The 16,932-nt window shown below is 43.1% G+C and overlaps 1 protein-coding gene across 2 annotated transcripts in view; it reads left to right on the forward strand.

Moving 5' to 3' along the window:
• ZNF316 (zinc finger protein 316) overlaps positions 1–16,036 on the forward strand; it is a 130,861-nt gene extending 114,825 nt beyond the window's left edge. For both annotated transcript variants that reach the window (XM_056805491.1, XM_016424217.2), the window contains one exon: positions 8,190–16,036. In XM_056805491.1, the coding sequence (XP_056661469.1) occupies positions 8,190–10,366 (2,177 nt within the window). In that variant the 3' untranslated portion in view covers positions 10,367–16,036. The remainder of the gene's footprint in view (positions 1–8,189) is intronic.
• The last annotated feature ends 896 nt before the right edge of the window (positions 16,037–16,932 follow it).

Consider the following 16,932-nt stretch of genomic DNA (forward strand, 5'->3'; position numbering starts at 1 on the left):
CTAAAAGGAGAGTTTACAAACATGGAAGAAGGAATGGAAGGAATAAGTATCACAGGAACCTTCCTTTTCTAACAGGACAGTGGGGCAGGCACACACATTTACACACTCTCAGAGGTTAGTGTAGTAACAGATTAAATTTAATAAGGAAGTAGAGATGGGTGTACAAGAGGAAGAAGGAAGGGTAGCATATTAGGGAGGCAGTAGTCAGGAGCAAAACAAAACTAGAAAATGTAAATCAGACCAGTGATCTGGGTCAGGGCCACAGGGTATAGAGGCAGAGTGATGTAGCTGAAGCAGATTGCTTTAGTTACAACACACTCATGTTAATCATATTGCTTGCTCTATCATCACCTTTGTAAAGAAAGAGGCAAAGGAAAGAGACCAAATGAAGGGAAATACACTGTTCATATTCCTAATAATCATGAATGAGGATGGAATGAGCTCACTTTCAACTGAAGAGTACAGTTAGTAGTAGTCTCTCGGTAACTGAGGATGATGATTGTCTTTGTGCGTTTTCATCTATGATAGATGAGCGTGCATAAAGACACTTGTGCGTGAAGGAGATTTAAGTGGAAAAGTCGATGCACAGAGACAGTCCCACTCTCTCGGTGTTGGAAGCCTGGGTTCAATGGCACGAAAAGTCGTTACACCTGGAGACTTCCTCAGCTGCATTGGATGGCCCTGTTGTCTTTTGTGCTCCCAACACGCCCTAAGCACTTCACAGTGCCTTGCTGCATCACCCTCTCAGCCGTTGAACCTTCTTGTTGGTTTCTTCCGTCTGTTTGGCCGAAGCAGCCTTCACATGCTGGGTGAGCAAAGCCCTAGTTCACCAGGGGTCCACGACAACCCGATGGCTACCCTCACAAGGTTTAGCCAGCCGGTCGAAGCCGTTGCTCGGGGTGTGGCTGCTGCCGCATGCTAGCAGCTACTGGGAGCCACAAGTGAGAGCTGGGTGTCAGGTGAGGGTCAGAGGTTGGAGAGCTGCCCTAGGAGGGCACGACAAGCCCTCCATACCAGAGATGCTACCTCTCCCTGAACACCCCATACACGCCTGAAGAGTATAGTAGAATGGATTAAAAGCAGAATCCATCAATGATGCTTATAAGAAACACAATTAAACATAAAGATTTATACAGAATTAAAGTGATGAACTGGAGCAGAATTTATGGTTCAAAAAAACCTGAATAGGATAGGGATAGTAATCATTATAGCATTCAATGAGAAGCAGCTACTTGGCACACTAGATAGAGTTCTGAACCTGGAGTCAGGAAGACCAAAGTTCAAAGCTAGCCTCAGATGCTTCTTAGCTTTGTAACTTTGGGCAAGTCACTTAATATCTGCCTTGGTTTTCCTCATGCAATATGGATACAATAATAGCATCTACCTCCCAGTTTTGTTGAGGGGATAAAAGGAGATATTTTAAAAGTGTTTTGCAAAACACAAGGTATTACATAAATGCCAGCTACTATTGTTTGTTATGGTCTCAGGCAATACTGCAGTTAACAGGGAAACATGCTTAAAGGCAAAGTAGATAAAAATACAATAATAAAAATAATATATACATATGTACCAAATGGCATAGCATCTATGTACTTAAAAAATTAATTGAATCACAGGAAGAAATAGTAAGGGTTGGGTGGGGGGGATCAAGAAAGTTTTCATGCAGGAGTTTTGGGCCAAGATGCATCTTAAAAGCAATTGCAAATACTTCATAATGTATATACTTCATAATACTTTATGTATTCTTCCTTTTATTCCTATGTCAACCCTTAAAAGAAGGCCTCTTCCTCCCCCTCCCCCTAATGATATGGAGGTAAGGTGCCTTCCAGAGATCGGGATAGCCAATGCAAAGACCCAGAGATGGGAGATGCTGTCATTTGTGAGGAGCAAAGAAGATACTTTGGTTGGATCCCAGAATGTAGGAAGGGGAGTTATGTCCAACAAGGCTGCAAAAATAGGCAAATTGTATAGGGCTTAAAAAAAAGAGAGGAGTTTGCAGTTTATCTAAGCTGACATAGGAAAGTTTTGGACTTGGGTCAAGTAAGGGAGTCATGCTAAATTCTGTCCTTTAGGAAAATTACTTCCACAGCAGTGTTTGGATTGGATGGAATTGAGAAAAAGATTTTAGGTAGTGAGACCAATTATGTTATTGCAACAAATCTTGGCAAGAGGTGATGAGGGTCTGAACTAGGATGACAGCTGTGTAAGTGAAGAGAATGGATCAGCTGTAAGAGATGTGAAGGTAGAAAAGGCAAGATTTGGTAATTGATTGGATATGTGGGATGAGAGGAATTGATCATCAGTCCAGGAAAATGCTGACATCATGAACCTGAAATACTGGAAGTATGGTGGAATCTTCAGCAGGAAGAGGAGATGTTTTTTGAGGAAAGATAATGAGTAGAATTTAGACTAGTTAGAATGTAAGAATTCTTTGAGATGTCCAGTTTGAAATGTCCAAAAGGCAATTGTTGATTGGGACTGAAACTCAGGGGAAAGACAGGCTAAATATATAGATTTATGTAATACTATGTAATATAAGGCAGTGGGAGCTGTTGAAATTACTGGGGGAAGAGAGTAGGAAAGAAGGAAACAAGCTATTAAGTATTAATTAATGTCAAGCACTGTGCTAAATGCCTTATAAATATCTAATTTGACTCTTACAGTAGTCTTGGGAAGTAGGTGCTGTTATTACCCCCATTTAAAATTGAGGCAAACAGGTTTTATGACTTGTCCATGTTAGATCACATAGTAGTTGAGTCAAGATGTGAACTGAGGCTCAGAACTCTTTCTACTTCACCACCTAGCTTCCTCAATATGATCCTCAACAGAATCTTTGAGAATCCTTATGGTTAGGGCAATATATATATAATAGGTCAGCATGAGACTGAAAATGAATGGTTAGCCAAGTTACAAATGCCAGAGAAGAGAGAATCTGGGAAGATGGAGTGGTCAGCAGTGTCAGAAGTAGTAAATAGGTTGAGGAAAAATAGGACTTGAGAACAGAACATTAGATTTGGAAGTACCGGAATTATTGGAGAGAGTAGTTTCATTTGAATTAGGTTGGTAGGTGAATTTGCATAAGGTTCAGTGGTGAGAAGAGGATGTGAGAAAGTATGGCTGAGAAAGAGGAGTGATTTAGGATGATAGTTTGAAGATATGGTAGGGAATGAAGTTTTTTTTAAAGAATAGAGCATGTTGGGCATATTGGAGTACAGTAGAGGACAAATTGACAGATCACTATTTAAGAGAGGAGTAGATGGTTGAGGGTTAAACAATGCACATGTAGAAGGAGGAAGAAGCCAGAGATGATGTCAAAGGGTTTTGTTATGAAGAGAGTGAGAGAAAGGGGTGCATATATTGAATGGTCTCCCTTTTATTTTCAGTAAAGAGGCAAAGCCCTCAGCTGAGAGTAAGGGGAGAAGAGGATGTGTGGTGGGCTTAAGGAATTAAGATAAGGTTTGGAATAGCTTCTATGGTAATTGAGATAGTAGACTGATAGGAAAACTAGTGTCTTGCAAGGTCCCAGTTGACACTGAATAGCATAAGTTTGTAATGTACCATGTCAGCATAGTTGTAAGGCTCCCTCTAGTTTTGTTTAGCACTTGTGAATAAGAGTTTAGGAGAGAGTAATCCAGGGCTGAGGTTTGGCAAGAGAAGAGCAGTGATAGGGTAAGGGGGAAAGAGATTCACCAAAAGGGAATAGACAGTACATATATAGCTGAAATGACTTGAAGTTCGTTGGGGGGTGGTGGTGGGGGTGGGGGTGGGGAGGGAAGATGACAAAAATGAATTCGGAGCAATAATAAAGGCCTTATAAAACTTTTAGCAAATACATATAATACCAATTTATGTTTTAAAAAATTTAGAAGCAGAGGAATAAATGGACCTTTGTTTAATATGGCAAATTATATCTATCTAAGCTTAAACCCATCATTATATGCAAAGGAGTAACATTAGAGACTATTCCATTATAATCAAGAGTAAAGTAAGGATGTTTATTATCACCATTACTTGATATATTGATAGAAATTCTAGCTCTAGGAATAAGACAGGGAAAAAACTGAGGGAATAAGTATAGTCCCAAAAGGAAATAAATTTACTGCTTTTTATAGTCAATATAATGGTATATATAGAGAACCTGAGAGATTCATCTAAAATTAATTGAAATAGTTAACTTCAGAAAAATAGCAGGACATAAAATAAACCCACACAAATGCATCAACCTTTTGGCATTTTACCAGTATAACCCAGCAAGAAGGGGAAGAGAAATTCCATTTAAAATAATTACAGGCTGTATAAAATATTTGAGGAACCAAATGCAAAGGAATACAAAGGAATTATAAAATATTTTTATAGAAATATAGACTTAAACATTCAGAGAGATTAGTTGCTCATGGTTGGATATAAATCTAATAAAATGGCAATAATATCCAAAATAATTTGCTTATTAAGTGCCATATCAATCAGGCTACTAAAGGACCATTTTTGGAGGGGTAGAAAAATTAATAAAATTAATCTAAATGAACAAAAGGGCAAAAATCTCAAAAATGAAAACCTGAAAAGGAAGGGATTCTACTAGGGGTTCCAGACCTTAAACTATACTATAAAACAATCAGCATCAAAACTATCCGATTTTGACTAAAAAAAAAATAGAAAGTTGATAAGTGGGGTAAATTAGGAACCTAGGATCTAAAGTAAACAAACATATTGTCACAAATGTTCAATATATCCAGTGGCCTTAATTATGATGGTAAAGATCATTAGGGCAAATTATTGAGGTAATTGAACTAAACCTGCTGAGAATACTGGAAGGCAGCATAGCAGAAATTATGTTTAGAACAATACCTCTCACTGTTTTCCAAAATAAACTCCAGATGGATACAGGTCACATGAACGAATAAAAAAAGCAGGGAAGGAAATAATCTTTTGTATCTGTAGAAGGGGAATAGATAGTTCTTGAGGATTACAGGATGTAAAATGAAAAATTCTAGTTGAATAAGATTGAAAAGTGTGGGCACAAACAAAATCAATGCAATTAGAATCAATTAGAAGGCAAACAACTTGGGCAGTGGAGTGGGGTGGGGATTGCTGCATCAAGGTTCTCTGACAAAGGTCTGTTATCCATGTCAGGAAACTGATTCAAAGGAGAGAAAAAAATAATTCCCCAACAGATAAAGGGTCCATGGATGTAAACAGGTAGTTCTTAAGAATTTCTCTAGAGGTTTAGTGACTTGCACAGTGTGGGTCTTGAATGCCCTAAAGTTAAGGCAGGCTCTCTTTTTACTGTGCCATGATATGCAAGTGCATGCAGGCACCTCCTATAAAATTGCTGTATAGGTGTTGATCTGTATTGATGGAAGGCATTTATTTCCTCATTGAGATTTTCCTATATAGAAAAAGTTTACTTAAGGCATAATAGAATTGTAATTAATCTGCATCAGTATAAGGAGTATCCATGTAGATAAAACTGAAGATCTTGATATGTTGAAATAATATTTTAAAGAAATACATCTAGGTTAAGAACAAATTCTTGAGAGACAGTCTGAGACACCTTTGCTTTCTCTCACCTATTTAGCTTCTAAGTACTCGAGTGCCTTGAAAGCCCTCAAACTTTGGGGATCTATCTATGGTATTTTTCACCCACTTGCCCTAAGCTTTGAATACTCTCTTTAGGACTCTCTCTGGCTACCAGAATGCATGAGGTGTTGTTGATGACTGTAGTTTATAGGCTATCTCCCAAATAAAGGCTAAAGCTGCCTTATTAATTATGTCAGGAAAGACCTTAAGTCACATTTCCCATTTTTCTTGATCTTTCCTGCTCCAAGTCAGAAACATAAAAAGTCAAATTCTATTTCACGGTCTAGTTTCAGGTATACACAGATATATTCAGTATGTGATATGTTGGTACCTTGTTATGATTCTCCTTCTAATCAAAGAAAAATTACCATAGCAACTACTCAAATAACTTCTCTCTTCCTCTGTTAGCACTGAATCACTTCTTTGTTAAATTGTGTAATTAGTTCAGGTCAATTTTTTCTTAAAGGGAACAAAACTTTTTAAATTTTAATTTTTCTTTCTAAATATTTTAACACTGTGAGCATAATGGAATAGTCTTTAAATTAATTTTATAATAGTTTCCTTATATACATTTTCAAAGTTAACTGGATCCAAGGCCACATTGAAGTAGAGTATTCTATTCAGTTCCAGTGTTTCACTTAGGCATTTATTCAGGCTGGAGAAATGATAAAGAGGATGACCATGATGAAGAGGTGACTCAGAATCATGCCCTGGTCAATGAACAAATTCTTAATCTTTCTGTACCTTGATTTTCTCATCTGAAAAAAATGAAGGAGTTGGATTTAAGGTCCCTCTCAGCTCTAAATCTGTGATTCTCAGGAATTATTTAAACAGCTGAGCTTATTAGTCTAGAGAGGAGAACATTGTACAGTAATAGCTGTTCTTAGGTATTTGAAGGCCTTCCTGAAAGATGGATTAGATATGTTTTGCTTGGCCCCTGAGGGCAAAACTAGGAGCAGTGGGAGGGAGTTGTCAGAGGTAGATTTTAGACTTTTGTCTTAATATAAGAAAAAAAAAGTCTAACAATCAGAACTGTCCAGTAGTGAAATGGGCAGAATACCAGAGGCATTCATTCAGCTAGAGTCTGGGTGACCATTTGTTGGGTGGGTGTTGGATGGGGGATTCCTTCTTTTGGTAGTGGCTGGAACAGATAAGCTAAAAAAATCCCTTGTGCACCTGGGTTTTTATGGGATCTAATTGATTTAAATAAGCATTGACTGAGAACTCTTATTAGCAAGGCTCTAAATTAGTTTGCAATAGTTGTAGGAGTTTGTTTTTTCTTCTCCTCTTCTTCTCCAAACCCCCTCAGCCCCCCAACCTTTACCTTCTGCTTTAGAATCAATACCCTGTGTTGGTTCCAAGGCAGAAAAGCAGTAAGGGCTAGGCAATGGGGTTTAAGTGATTTGCCCAGGGTCACACAGCTAGGAAGTGTCAGAGATTAGATTTGAACCCAGGACCTACTGTCTCTAGGCCTGGCTCTCAATCCATTGAGCCACCCAGCTCCCCAGATCTCTCTTAATACAAGCTTTGTGAATTCCCATATATAAGGGAAGATGAAGGTGTGTGGCAGTTGCACAGTGAATTGCTACTCTCAGCCAAGGAAAAGTCTTTTCTAGATTTATTATCTGATGAACTACTTTGCATTCAGGGAAGTGAGTTCTTTTTACTATCTATTTTGCATCTAGTCCTGGTCTCTAAGTCACCATCATGCCTTGGGAGAAGAATTTGCAGGTGATTCAGCTTTGGGGTGTAGTCTGGTTATTGAGCCCCAGGAGAAAAGACCTAGCTATTTCAGCCCCCTGCACACCGTGAATCTTATTGATAGTTAAGTGCTTAATTAATATCTGTGACTGATTTTGATGCTAAATGGCAAAATAAGCCTTATGAAAACTTCCCATGCAGGGTGTGTTTTTTTCTTAAAATTTCCTTTCTTTAAAAGATTATTTTGCTTTTATTTAAAAATTTATATATACATATATATTTTTTTTCCCTGAAAACTGTTTTTTGGTCATCATGACTTTTAACACCAGACATTTGTTATTGTTGCCGTTTTGGTGGAATGATCTGATTCTCCCCACTGTGGTCCTACTTTAGTCAGAGCTTAGCCCTTGCCAGGCACCTGCTGTCCATTTTGCAGAAGCCCCACTGCTGCTCTTAGGGCCTTCAAACTTGGACAGTTCTTCCAGCGCCCAGGAAAGCCCTGGGTGGGGTGGGGAGAGTCTGGATACTCTGCCTTATGGGATGGAACCCCAAGGTCGGTTTTGTTAGGAGCTTCTCACATTACCAAGGCTAGTCTTCGGGGAGACTCACAGGATCACCAGACTTGAGGCTTTCAGCTTTGAAGGCCTTCATAGCATTTCCATTCTTCTCTTACAGCCTTTGAGAGCTCGGGATCTTGCCCACACTGTGAGGAAGCAGAGGAGGGAGAGAGGGAAATGATCATCACAATGACTTTCATTTCTTTGGAGTTGATGCAGGGATGCCCTCCTGGTAGCCCCGTGAAGTCGGGAGTGAGGGTGACGGCCTTGTATCCTCGGGGCTCAGCAGCCAGTGCCGGCTGCTCTAAAATGAGCGCTTGCTTCTTGCTCAGCTCTCTCATCTTTCTCTTTCAGGTGGTTGGTTCTGGAATGAGGAGGAGGAGGATGAAGATGAGGAGGAAGACGAAGGTCCCCTGGAGACTCCCGAGGAGTCGGAGCCCCCGGGAGTATGGTCCGCGGCCTATGGAGTGGGAGATGTCCCTGGAACCTGGGGCCCCGATGATTCTGTCCAGGCCCCGCCCACAGATTTATGGGGTGGAGACCCCACCAATATAGGGATGGTCCCCGAAGGACAGGAAATGAAGCCCATTCTCCATGGCGGGGAGGCAGGTGCCCCACTCCTGCCCCCCTGGGCATTCTCAGCGGTGGTGGAAGCGGCTGGGGGCAGGCCAGAGACAACATGTGACGTGTGTGGGAAGGTATTCCCTCATCGGTCGGGACTGGCCAAGCACCGTCGCTACCACGCAGCTGTGAAGCCTTTCGGTTGTGAGGAGTGTGGGAAGGGCTTCGTTTATCGCTCCCACCTGGCCATCCACCAGCGCACACATACAGGAGAGAAGCCATTCCCCTGCCCCGACTGTGGCAAGCGCTTTGTCTATAAGTCGCACCTGGTTACCCACCGGCGGATCCACACGGGTGAGCGGCCTTACCGCTGCTCCTTCTGCGGAGCTGGTTTTGGCCGCCGCTCTTATCTGGTGACTCACCAACGCACCCACACGGGGGAGCGGCCTTACCCTTGCCCCCAGTGTGGCCGTAGCTTCAGTCAGAGCTCGGCTCTCGCCCGCCACCAGGCTGTCCACACTGCAGAAAAGCCCCACTGCTGCCCTGACTGTGGACGGGCCTTTAGGCTTCGAGCAGACTTCCAGCGGCATCGAAGGGGTGGAAAGTGCTCTGATCTTAGGGAGGAAGTAAGAAGAGAAGAGAGTGAGGGTGCGGAGCTGGGGGGGGAGGGTCTGGAACCTGTAAACGAAACCCCTGTTATAGAGAGGACCTACCCCGAACTGGGGAATGGCTTTGGGGAGGGGGAAGGCCCTTCACATCCCCTTGACTTTCACTTCCCGCTGCCACCCAAATCTTGGCTTCATGGAGAGAATCTCCCAATGTTAGCCCTTCAGGATTTTGGAGAAAGGGTAGCCCATGAGCTGGTGGATGCTCCACCTCTCCCGGGGCACTTAGGGAGCCAAATCTCTTTAATTGATGGGACAGCAATGCCTTGTGACCCCTGTGCCAGTGGACTGCTACCTTTTGGCCCTTCGGTGGGGAGCCTCCTCGCGGACCCCCAGCCTTCTTCCATGTTGGAGGAAGAGACTCCGTGGATATGCTCGGACTGCGGAAAGACCTTTGGGCGGCGAGCAGCCCTGGCCAAGCACCAGCGCTACCATGCCGGGGACCGCCCACACCGCTGTGCGGACTGTGGGAAGAGCTTTGTGTACGGCTCTCACCTGGCCCGGCACCGGCGCACACACACTGGGGAACGCCCTTTCCCCTGCCCCGAGTGTGGGGCCCGCTTTGCTCGGGGCTCCCACTTGGCTGCCCACGTGCGTGGCCACACCGGGGAGAAGCCTTTTGTGTGCGGGGTATGTGGGGCCGGATTTAGCCGGAGGGCCCACCTGACAGCCCACGGGCGGGCACACACAGGAGAACGTCCCTATGCCTGTGGGGAGTGTGGGCGGCGCTTCGGTCAGAGTGCAGCCCTGACTCGGCACCAGTGGGCACATGCCGAGGAGAAGCCACACCGATGTCCTGACTGTGGCAAGGGCTTTGGTCACAGTTCAGACTTTAAGAGGCACCGCAGAACCCACACTGGGGAAAAGCCCTTCCGTTGTGCGGACTGTGGCCGCGGTTTTGCCCAGCGTTCCAATCTGGCCAAGCACCGCAGGGGTCACACGGGTGAGCGGCCTTTCCCATGCCCGGAGTGTGGGAAGAGGTTCTCCCAGCGCTCTGTGCTGGTCACCCACCAGCGAACCCATACAGGGGAACGGCCGTACGCCTGCGCCGCTTGTGGCCGGCGTTTTTCCCAGAGCTCTCATCTCCTCACCCACATGAAAACTCATCGTGGGACAACGACCGGGCCAGCAGCAAAAGCAGAAGCGCCAGGGCAGAAGCAAGCGAGTAGGCCCTCCGGGGAGAAAGAGGACAGTAGTAGTAGTAAGACTGTGGCGGAGTTTGGGGGAAGCTCTAGCTTTGTGTCCGAGGAACCTTCTGCCGTATTCCCTGGTCCCTCTTGCTCTTATGAGGAGACCCTCATGTGAGGTGGGTGAGGAGGGAGCTGGGAGGAGGCATATCCCGAGAGACCACTTGTCTCTTCCCCCTGGGACTCCCTGTGCACAGGGATCTGGGTACACGAAATGCTCCCGTGAGGGCTCCTGCGTGTCACCTGACTTCATGCTCCCTCCTACTTCTCTCTCCAGACAGTGACTCAGGCAGGAGGGAGTTGGCCTTTGTTGCTTTCCTTGAAGCCCCTGGCACTCCCCCAGCCCTTCACATTTGTGTTGCCCTCCCGCTCAAGTTTTCTGAATGGGGCTGGTATGGAAGAAGTGGCCTGGGGTCAGGGTGGGGTGACAGCTGGGGTTTGGGAAAGATTGAAGGAGAGAAAAAATGCAGAAGCGTGAAGGTTGGCATCACAGTGGTCTGGAAGATGATGCCATTTGGGGCTTATATAGAAGAGCAAACCAATAGTCATGAAGGGTGGTGTTATTTATTTTACTCTGATGCAGAATTGGGTGGAAAAACCTTCACGTGGTTTACTTCTCGGTAAGCCTGGGTTTGAGCAAGAGAAGGAGGCTCTTGCTTGGTAGAATGGGACTAGGTAAGGGGAGCAGGGGCCTCTGTGAATCAAAGCTTAAGTCTGGGTTGCAGTTGCAGTGGGTGGAGCTGAGTGACTTTTGCCTTCCACGTATGGAATTTCCCGTCTTCTCAGCTAACTGTAAAAACTGTTGGGTTAATTGGTGACTTCAGGTTATTTCAGCTCATTTTAGTATTGACTAGGAAGTGATGTAAGAACCTGGTAATTCCTGTTAATGCCAGCTGGCATCAGTCTGGCAACTTCAGTCCCTATTCTAAGGGTTAAACTAAATAATTAAGGTCCCTTCCATCTCTAACATTCTGTCTTCTATGTTCTAAAGTCTTTTCCAGTTGTGATATTCTATGTTTTAAGGTCCTGTCCACTTCTGACATTCTCTGTTTGATGTTTTAAGGTTCCTTCTAAATCCAGTGTTGTGTGTTCTAAGGCCCCTTCCAATGCTAATATCCTCTGTCCTGAGGTTTCTTCCAGCTTTGACATTCTATGACCTAAGGTACCTCCTAGCCCTGCCATTTTTCTGTTCTCTGGTTGATCAGTGGGTAAGAAGGCTTAGAGGAATTCCAAAGAGGTTGGCTCTATGCTCCTAGCACAAGAGAATTGAAAAGAAATTGAGTAGACTTTTAATGTTATTTCTTTGTGATCATGCCTAGAAGTTGAATCATAGTGCCAGCTGATAGAATGTAGTAGTCAAGAATGTTGATATTACTATCTTCTTTGCTGGAAATCTGAGTATTCTGGAGGGGGAGGATAGATTAGCTGAAAATGTTTGTGGGCTGAGAAAGACTGGGTCCTAGAGACTAGGTTTCCACAGCAGGGAAGAGAAAGCACATTTGAGGCCTTATGCTTCAGATTGAATGCGCCCCACCCCCCTTTTCTATCCAATGGCACAGTTTCTCAGCTGCCTGACATCAGGCTTAATTAGACAGGCAAGTTTGCCTTGCCATCAATGGTAGGTATGGTATTTAACAATAGTAGTTAAGTGGATTATAGCTCTAAGCATCTTCCCAGAATTCTTGACTTTCTACCTTTGGTCAAGAACTAGAGGCAGAGAAGTATGTTGCACAAACAGGCCTGTGGAAAGTCACACATCTATGTAAACCATAAGGCTGCTTCTAGTGAATTCTTTGAGTGGTGTAAATCACCTCTCTGGATTTTCCTCTAGTGTAAGTTAAAGTGAAGTGTTCATTGTTTCCATGTAAACTCCCGTGGAGGTGAAAATCATTGGGAAATGGCTCTTTTGCTTCCCAGATCCTCCCTGAAGCTAGAGATTCTGCACTAGAATTTTCAGACAAACTGGTTAAAATGTCTCATGAAGCTGATATGTTCTCTTAGCACCTTTCCTCTGAACTTAACACTTCGTAGATTTAAGTATAATTAAGCACTGCTGTGAGTGATTGACTGCCTGACTGAAGGAGGTCATGGAATCTCTTTCCTAGAGATCTTTAGGAATAGGATAGATGTACTTGCCTGTAGGTAGGCAGGGGAATGGGCCAGATGGCGACCTCTGGAGGTCCTTTCCAGTTCTTTTTCTATAGTTACTTCCATTACTAGAGGCGAGTTGTATTTCTGTTTACAAGTAGTACTTCCATAGAAAAGTAGCATTCCTGTTTCATGGAGCAGGGAATGGAGACACTAAGAAGTTAAATAATTTGCACAGGATGATGGTGAATTAATGACCAAGTTAGGATTCAGAACAACCAATATTTATTGAATGCCTATTATGTGCAAAGTACTCTATAATCTAAACTGCACAATTAGTTTAAAGAGCAGCAAAGGGCATCTTGGAAAGTAAGCAGCAAACCATTTTGTTTCTTTGCCAGGCTGAACGGTACCAAAAAATTGCCATTTTGAATCCAGTTTCATTCATTCATTACAACTACAATTCACTTACTGTAATGTAGGCATGGCACTGAGGGCCAGGAGGGAGAAAGGCAGGGCTGCTGAGGGTCTCTGGGGGATTGGGGTTGGGAAGCACAAGTAGTTGGTGGGGTTGGGAGGTAAACCTTAGAAGGGGGGGTGGGGGGCCGGGAAGTAGAAGGGATGGGTAAAAAGTGATATGGGGATGGGGGTGAATAGAAGGGGAGGGGACAAAGGGGGTTTGTGATGATGCAGAGGGATTAGCAACGTTTGGGGGAAATCATGTATACTGATCAGAGTTATACAGCATTATCTTGGCTCTTGGCCCAATCATACCTGGGCAGGAAAGATTATTGTGCCTGAACTATGGGCAGTGCCCTGCATAGCAATTTCTGCCCTTTCCCTAGGAGGAGCAGGAGCCCCAGAGATGGGGTGTCAGGGAGGGAAGTGGGTTTGTGTGCTGCATTCCTGGACAGGTGAAAAGGAGCTGCGGAAACCACAGAAATTTTCTGTAGCAGTGCCGGGATCCAAATGCCATCCCTTTCCACATCTGGCATGTCTCTTCATGTGCATGTCTTGTGTTCCCCTTGGCTCCTTTCCTGCCTCCTCTCTCCCCCAAATGCATCCATCCCACACTCACCCTTGTCAGCTGGAGAACATAGCTTTAATAAAGAATGGAGAAATTAAGCTTGACTTGACTCCCTTGCTGTTGACAACTCTGGGTCCCCATCTAAGGAAATTGCCATGATGATTGAGAGGCCTACTTCTTTTTCTTTATAAATTTGCCTGGTGCAGTGACAATTATTTTACATTTCGAGGAGGGCATTTTTGCTATATCCTGCATTAACATTCAGCTGAGTTTCTATTTAACTGGAGTCTTTTGGTAAGAAGTGTGAAATCTGCAGGGATTACTGCAGTTGATCCCAGAGCTTCTCTTTTCAGTTGGTGGCTTGTCTAGTTCTCACCCAGGTTTATGGCATTAGGCCTACTAGGTGACAGAGCTTGGACTAGAGTGGGGACTAGGTGGGATGTTAGCTTTTGGCACATGTTACCACTAATTAATGACTCCTAAGGTGATCCCCTTGACATACACTGTAATTGTTAAATGAAAGAAACTACATCTCTCTTTTTGCCATTTACTGAGATGAACAATTTGTTCCCAAAGCAAGATAATAATATTGGACAAAGGCCGTGTCTCACCAATTTTCTGACTGACTAGTAAGTACCATACATACGGAGGTGATAGTGCTTTGTTCACAGTGCTGCAGTCTTGAGCAGAATTCACCAGCAGACTGTTATTTCTCTCCTGTTCAGAGTTCTGAAGATTTGATAAGAACAGACAAAAGTAATGAATTGTTGGGACCCATTTGTTCCTGAAGGCACTTCCCATAATTTCTTTTGGTCTCCTTTTCCCCATTGGGACCAAGTTTCAAAAAGTACTCTAAAGTTTACTGAAGGTGGGGAGAAGGCTCAAAATAATGAACTGGATAGTAGTTTTAAATGTAACCTTTAGGCATTATGAAATGGGGCAGTCCTGCCTTCAAGATAAGGTTTTGATGCTTTGGAATCTAAAAACCTACTTCTAGTCATAGCCACTAAATGAGGTAATAATTCAGAGTTTCTATAGTGAATTTTAAAACCTAAATTATTGCCTCGCACAGTATAAAACTTCCATAGGAAAAATAAACTTTTATTCCAGAACTATACTTTGAAGGTTGAACATAAAAGCAAACTGCTTCCCAGTGAAGAAAAGACTTCTGGAGAGCTAATCATTTCCAGGTAATAATTTACTTTGGTATGATAGAATAAGTAAACAGTAGGATGTGACAGAAACATAGGCTTACAGTACTTACAATACTAAACATATTGAGTTTCCCTCTTGTATTTCCCTTCTCTCTCTATCTCTGTCTTTTTTGTCTGTCTCTCTCTGTCTCCTCTCCCTTCTTTGTGCTTTATCCTTTATCCTATATGCTTTTTATCCTTTCTTGTTTTATTGTTCTCTCATCTCCTCCCCCCCAAATTTTGTTTCCCTTTAATTATAATTCACGATTTTATAACACTGTTTTATAAAGTACTCTTCCTCATCACAAGTGGATAGTGTATTAGTATTCCTATTTTATAGATGAGGAATCAGACTCAGACATGGAGCGACTTGTCTAAAGTCACACAACTAGTAAATATGACTTACTCTAGGACTCAGACCTGGAATGTGGTTTTTTTTTTTTTGGTTGCTCTTTGTTATTCATGTTGAATAAAATGATATGTTTCCAATTCTCATTTTTAAATTGAAGGTTAGTTGAATAATGCATATTTTTCTCTTGGGGCGACAAAACCTAAAATTAGTTGCTTTTTATTTGTAGCCTTCAGTTGATTTCTGTGGGTCAAAGGCTGTTGTTAGAAAAAACCATCTCTGGTGCATATATATGTTCACTTCATCAGTTTTGTTGTTTTTAAATATCCTTTTTTTACCCCCTAGTGTTCTCATACACATGCAATTCACTCCATCTGTGCCATCTTCCACTGGCAGAATAAGTACCTGAGTGAGCACAGAGACCATATGGGAGACTCCATTCTTTGCCATGAATGATTCTGATACTCCTTGATTTTTGGTAGAGAATTGATATCAAGAAGTGCTGGCATTAGGTGGGAGGTGCCTATTCAGGCTCCCAGGGGCTTTTCTCAGGTGCTTAGTGATATTGCCTTGTGGTTCTCAGCAGGAACAACCTTTGTTCTGAGTCTCCCCTCCTCTCCCTTGATCCTCATGTGGCCTTTTTCCTTGATGCCTTTTCCCTCTGCTATGAATATCTTCTTGCTTACCCTTTCCTCTCCTTCCCTTCCTCTTGTCTTGGACCCTAGATCCCTTCCTGCCTCTTTCCAGCCATCCAGCTCTTGATCCTTTTTGTTTGCCTGATGGGCCTTTCCCCAGCTCTGAGTATGTTTGTTGGGAGTCTTCTCAAGTCCTGGTTTGCTGCACAAGTGGTTGAGTCCAGCCTACTGTGGAGTTCCAGGGATTTTATACATCTGGAAGGTTTTAGAGCTTGTGGAACAGGAGTTTTCCTTGTTTGCAGTCCACACAGAAGAGGGATGAGAGGATGCTATGGTGTAATATATGCTAGGGAGGACTAACCCACCTGTGAGATCCTTTCTAATGTAAAACCTAATTTCAACATAATTACACTGAAGCCAATGTACAGGTAGGTATACTTTTATTTACATGTGTTCCAGCACAATTCAACTCTAATAAATATTATTTACACATCTATTATGTGTAAGGCGTTGTGTTCTAGGTTCTGGATATGCTAAGATGAACACTTCTACATCCTTGCCCTTAAGGAGCTTGTCATCTACTGGAGATGGAAACAAAGAACACGAACACATAATTATAATGCAAAGTTGAATGTGTTAAGTGTAAAGGAGAGGGCCAGACTGATGAAGGAGCCTCAGGGACCATATTCATTTTCACTTTGTAAATGCTGGGTAAATCTCATGTGGGTTGGTCAAATGGACTTCTATGATAAAATAAGTACTGTTTCCTCTTTCTGTCTCCCCAAATAATCTTCCCCAACCCCAAGAGTTTAAAAGTTGCAGCCTGTAAATCTACCTCTTCTACCCCATCCCATACAAAAATATAGGTTCACTTTTCTTAATATTCTGTTTCTAGCTTTATGTAGTCCCCAGTCTTGAAATACAAAATTTCATCTTCACTTCTTAGAATCCCTTTTTTCCTTCAAAGTTTAGCAGAAGCAGCACCTCCTACATACCTTTCCTGGTTCTACCTCCCTTCCCCCAGGGGCTAATTTTTCTAAAGTTTTGCATAATTTATGCATGTGTATATGTTGTCTCCTTGGTTTACTGAGGGCAGGGATTTTCATTTATGCCTTTTTATCCCCAAGACCTATTAGTCAGTGCCTGACACAGAGTAGGACCCAATAAAGCTTGTCTAGCATTATGCTCATATACTATTGCTGGAAGGAGCCTTAGAGGTAATCTATGCCAACCCTTTCACTCTAGAGATGAACAGGAACTAGTGGTTAAGTAGCTTGTCCAAGGTACTGTGTGACCCTGGGCAAGTCATTTAACCCCAGTTGTTTAGTACTTAACCACTCTTCTACCTTGGAACCAATACTTAGTATTGATTTAAGATAGACAGTAAGGGCT

Source organism: Monodelphis domestica, chromosome 7, assembly GCF_027887165.1.
Source record: "Monodelphis domestica isolate mMonDom1 chromosome 7, mMonDom1.pri, whole genome shotgun sequence".
In the NCBI taxonomy this organism is placed as follows: domain Eukaryota; kingdom Metazoa; phylum Chordata; class Mammalia; order Didelphimorphia; family Didelphidae; genus Monodelphis; species Monodelphis domestica.